Here is a 4999-nt window from a genome sequence, read left to right as displayed (position 1 = left end):
GTCGCGCCCGATTGTGCTTGCTTGATGAAGTGGGCTAGCCCTGGGTCACATTTAGGAAAGTCTGGGTAGCTAGATTAATCATCAACAACCACATCCGGCTGATGGACAACAAGACTTATGGGTGCGCCAAACCCATTGGAGAGTAGCTAGATTAATCATCAGCAACCACATCTGGCTTGGTTGCAGGGGCAGGCATAAGCTGCTCCACCGAAATCTTGCCTTCCTCGATTCCAATGTCTTGACCAATCACCGGAAGCGCCTTGATTGGTGTGGGCGTGGGAATTCTACCTCCTTATTCTCTACTCTTGAAGTGTTGGTATCCGGGATAGGCCTACTACATGGCTTCTTCTTCTTTTGCTTTGATGTTAGCTCAATTAACACATGCTTGAAGCCGTCCCTCCGGAACAATCCTCTGGTGCATCTCCGAACTTGTGATTCCACGAAAGGAGTTTTGGCCTTTGATTTACCTTTCTTTGTGGGAATAGCAACAAATTGTATGGTTCTGACAACATGAGCCTGACAATTGATAGGAGTAGTAGCTTCCTACATGGGCACATCACAAGAGGCAACTAACTGAGGCAACAAAAGCCTAGCAGTGTGCCTGCGAGAAGAATCTTCCCTCCATTGGATCCGAAATAGAACCTGAATATCATCGAATGCAAGGCCCCGGGTCCTTTTGGAAAGGATGACTGGGGACAAAGGTTTAACGGACAGAGGCTTTGACACTTCAAAAAAGATCTCACCTTGAAGCAGTGTCTCAAATGTCCTCTTCCAAGCAAGATGTGGTGGTAGTGGAGGCCCATAAACCAACCTGACATCTCCAACAAAGATTTGCTGATCATTAATCAGAGGCAATTGGTAGGGGACAATTGCCAACTATTGATCATCCTGCAAATGCTGATCAAACTGTTGCATATCTTGCACTGGCTCATCATGTACCTGATCATTCTGCACTTGCTCCTCTTGCAGTTCATCTTTTTGAACTTGCGGATGCTGCTCATTGAAGTTGTTCTCAGAATATGTTGCATATGGTTGATCAATCACTATGCACTCTTGGTCCTGAATAGGACGATCCTCTTACACACGGTGTTGAGGTTCCTCAATTTCCGCATCATCCCAGTGGCCATGACCGCAGTTGTCAGGATCAACTTGATGGTTCATGGGTGGTGCGACTGGGCGAAGATCATTCCATCCCAATGTAGGGTAAGGGGAAGAGGAAAGTTGTGTTGCTCTGGAAACGACACTCCTGGTAGGGGATGTGTGTTACCAATCGCACGCATTTGATATTCATCCTCAGGCATCTCATCGGCAAAGGTTGCCCCCAAGATATAACAGGGGACAGTCCAAGAGACTATTGCTCCTCCTGTGGTACCATAGTCACTAAAAACCACATCCCTAGGAATCAACATATCCTCAGGAAACGAAACAAGAACAATGCTTCTGGCTAGATATGTATCATCCTTAACCCAATAGTGAAACTTTCCAAAAGTTTCAACTGACGCATACAGATGTTTAGTCGTGCGCAAATGAAGAGGTACTCCTAGGAACATCAGACAACCATCACGATAGCCATGAGCCCCTCGGTATCCCTCTCCCTCATCATGCTTCATGAACCTGAGAAATCTGTCATTGCCCATAGCAACAGGAGGGAGGTGAAGCAGAGTAAAACACACTCCCACATCGCTCAATCTAAATAGACCAACACCAGATATCCATGGATGTTTTGACATGACCTGGACACCTCTCTGCTCTAGCAAATGTACCACCGCTTCGCTCAAAAAACCTACCTCATTTGGTGCAGGAAGCAGCATTACCTCGGCAATGATGAACTTCTCATGTCGTTGCTGGACTCCAGATGGGAGCATTACGAGGGTCCGAGGGAGTCTGAGGTCACAACCATCGACGATCTCATGCCCTACCGGTAGAAATCACTAGGGGTTGAGACGAAAGTTATCCATTTGCTCGGAAGGTTTTTCTGGCGATGGAGAGGGGGTCTTCGGTAGAGGGGAAGATGGTGGTTGTGGCAGGCCGACGATGGGACTAGACGGGAAAGAGCACAAAGCATCGCGTCGATCCCTTGTTGAACTCATGGAAGTGAGTCCCGCAAAATCCGGCTCAGGCGGTTTCTCCCTCCAAACAAGACTCAAGTCCCTAGCATGCGTCGCACAAGCCTTCCAATGGTGGCCTTCCTTCGAGCATGCCATGCAAATAAAACTGTAGGGAAATTACTTGCGAAGTGTCCCTCCTTGGAAAAAACCAGACATGTTAAAACTTTTGAAGCCATGTCAGAAATCAAGTTATTAAAAGTATCCTCCGCTTCCTGGGTGGGTGGAAAAAAAACATCATCAATAACACATGTTTGGGCCGATTCAGAAGACCCAAACCAATCGTGAGGCCCATTACCCATCGGATGATTTGAAAATCCAACGTTCCTCCCGAAAAAATCGGGCGTGACAGGTGCCACAAGATCCAGACTGTGGCACCCCGATAGAGGGAGTACGCACGCCCGTCCCCAGATAAGACCGGACGCACGCCAAAGACATGATACGGCAATTCCGGGCAAAAATGGCTTTAATATTATAATGGAGTATTACAACACTGTTGCTTACAACAATATTACACAACTCCAAGGTTAAATAAATGGCAACAGAGGTCTTGAATCAACGGCAGCAACATCTCTGGCTGCGCTCCATAACTTGCAGGATTGTCTGGGTTACGATCTAGGACGACGAGTCTTCTCCTGCAACTGGCCACGTGCAAGGCCAGGTGAATACTTTGAATATACTCGCAAGAAAATCAAATACATAGCATCCAAACAGCAGATAACGAAGCAAGCATAATAATTATATAATAGCTATTCTAAGCATGGAATGGAATTAACAGGAAAAATATAAATCAAGCATAACATGACATGGATTAAACGTGTAAGCTACCTAGCACGGCAAAGATCATAACAATTGCTTAAATTGCTTACTGTTACTAAATGTCAACTTATTCTTTGTTGGGTTGTCCCACAACCCTCGATATACTCGTAATCTAACCGGAACGGATCCAAATCACCTCCAAATCAAATAGTCATCTGAATACACATCATATAGCCATCTCTTGGCTAACATATCATGTTATCGACATGCTCTGATGTTCACACAAGATGAGTTCTACCATCATTACTAACACTGATATGGTTGACCGTCTACTAAGGTATGGTCGGGCTGTCCAATACCATGGACTTGGCTATTCGAATATGTTTGACACTCTGCAGAGGTTACACACTTTACCCACACTATGGAGCACTGACCTCGTGATCCAATTCGGGTGGAACAGTGTTGCTCCAACGAAACTTGCCTGACCCGTGACTCTTTCATCGCACCACCGGACTTCATCCTCCCCCGGAGTCCTGCCCTCGGTGGCCCTCTGTCCTGATGACTCCTGCCACCGTCGTGGCCTAACTAAACTTTCCACAACAGGGATGCCGGCACAAACAACTCAACTGGCTCACAGGGTTATCACCGCCTACCTGATCAGGGTAGCACGCATGCATAACCCTCCATCTTTGGAGGTACCGGTGAAAGATCACGCAATCAGACCAAGTCAAGGCCGTCCCATATCGGCAAATGTGGTTGTACGGGTAAGCCCGGACAGGTGACTCTAGATCAACCCACTAGGTTTGGATTCAACCACGTATTTATCAAGCTTGGTTTTTTATCAACAATCTCCCCAAATAATAAAGCAGTTACTGCTTCTGCCGTACGTCATGGACATTTTGCAAAAAAGTCCCTGTCTTTTCAAGTAATTATCCCGCCGTCCCTCTTTAAGTGACTAACCAGGAAAAGTTTCGTTCTTAAAAAAAGAACCTCGTGTTTTGAAGTATTCCACCCGAGATCCTTCTATTAAGATAAGGTTTCGGTGGTCACGGCCGAGGTGAGGAGGCTGGAGCGCACCCCGGTGCCGGCGCCGGCTCGGCTGGTGCAGCACGCGCCGAGGTGAGGAGGCTGGAGCGCACCCCGGTGCCAGCGCCGGCTCGGCTGGTGCAGCACGCGCCGAGGGCTCCCGTGGTACTGACGGAGGCCGCGTGCGTGGACGAGACGGCGGACGAGTTCATCAACAAGTTCTGACAGCAGCTGCAGTTGCCGGCCGCGAGGAAGCCGGTGAGCAAGATGGGCAACAAGGCGGAGAAGGCGGCAAGGGCGAAGGTGGCGACCAAGAAGGCGGTCACGATCGAGGTGAGGATGCTGGAGCGCGCCCCGGTGTCGGCGCCGGCTCGGCTACTGCAGCACGCGCCGAGCGCTCCCGCGTTGCTGACGGAGGCGTCTCTGCACGCTGGCCGCCGCCACCGCATCTCTGCACGCTGGGCGCCGCCGCCGCATCTCTACACGCTGGCCGCCGCCGCCTCATCTCTGCCCGCTGGCCAGCCATGTCTCCTTCCAATCCCGGGAAGGAATTCAGGGACCTGGTGATCAGGAGCAGCGTGCTCGCCACGCTCGCCGCCATCTTCCACTTCAGGTACAAAAATCAAAATCTGAGCTCCCTCTGAAGATGGGAGGGAATGCAGTCAACAGTAAACTGAATTTCTTGTTCGGCTCTGGTCTGAGTCTGACTAACAAGTACGTTTGTTTATTTCTCTTGCTCTCTTGGCTGCTCCAGGGGCACCAAGCCGAGCTACCTTGGTGTGGAGAAGAGCTCATGTACAAGTATTTATTAGGGAGAGATTTGTTGAGATTTCAGTATTTCATAATCAGGGAACGAAATAAATTCCCACTTACACGTATATGATTGATCAAATTATTTAGTTAGTAAGTCAATATATGTGTTTCAGTAACTTAATTTGCTCAACTATTACCAGAAAATAATATATATGTTTTGTAGGATTACATATTGCGAAAATAATAATTTTGCATTGTTTTAACAATCTATATTTCACTTATACTTTTTTTGCATGGACTTACTGGATTATCAGAGAACAATTCTTAGCACTTATTTAGATCAATCAAGTTGTGTT

The 4999-nt window shown here is 47.9% G+C and overlaps 1 protein-coding gene across 1 annotated transcript; it reads left to right on the top strand.

Moving 5' to 3' along the window:
- The first annotated feature begins 4229 nt into the window (after positions 1-4229).
- On the top strand, positions 4230-4773 carry LOC123408746. The gene is made up of 3 exons (XM_045101792.1): positions 4230-4323; positions 4358-4503; positions 4645-4773. Exons 1-3 carry the CDS (start codon positions 4230-4232, stop codon positions 4771-4773), a joined length of 369 nt encoding a protein of 122 aa, XP_044957727.1.
- Positions 4774-4999: the final 226 nt, after the last annotated feature.

This window comes from Hordeum vulgare, chromosome 7H (assembly GCF_904849725.1).
Source record: "Hordeum vulgare subsp. vulgare chromosome 7H, MorexV3_pseudomolecules_assembly, whole genome shotgun sequence".
Classification (NCBI taxonomy): Eukaryota; Viridiplantae; Streptophyta; class Magnoliopsida; order Poales; family Poaceae; genus Hordeum; species Hordeum vulgare.
Note: the sequence above shows the minus strand (reverse complement) of the source record. Positions and strands in the feature narration are given on the sequence as shown.

Coding starts and splice junctions, on each gene's coding strand:
- LOC123408746 (XM_045101792.1), top strand. CDS start 4,230: ATGCTGGAGCGCGCCCCGGTGTCGGCGCCGGCTCGGCTACTGCAGCAC. Junction 4,324..4,357: donor GGAGGCGTCTCTGCACGCTG/GCCGCCGCCACC, acceptor ACGCTGGGCGCC/GCCGCCGCATCTCTACACGC. Junction 4,504..4,644: donor GCCGCCATCTTCCACTTCAG/GTACAAAAATCA, acceptor TGGCTGCTCCAG/GGGCACCAAGCCGAGCTACC.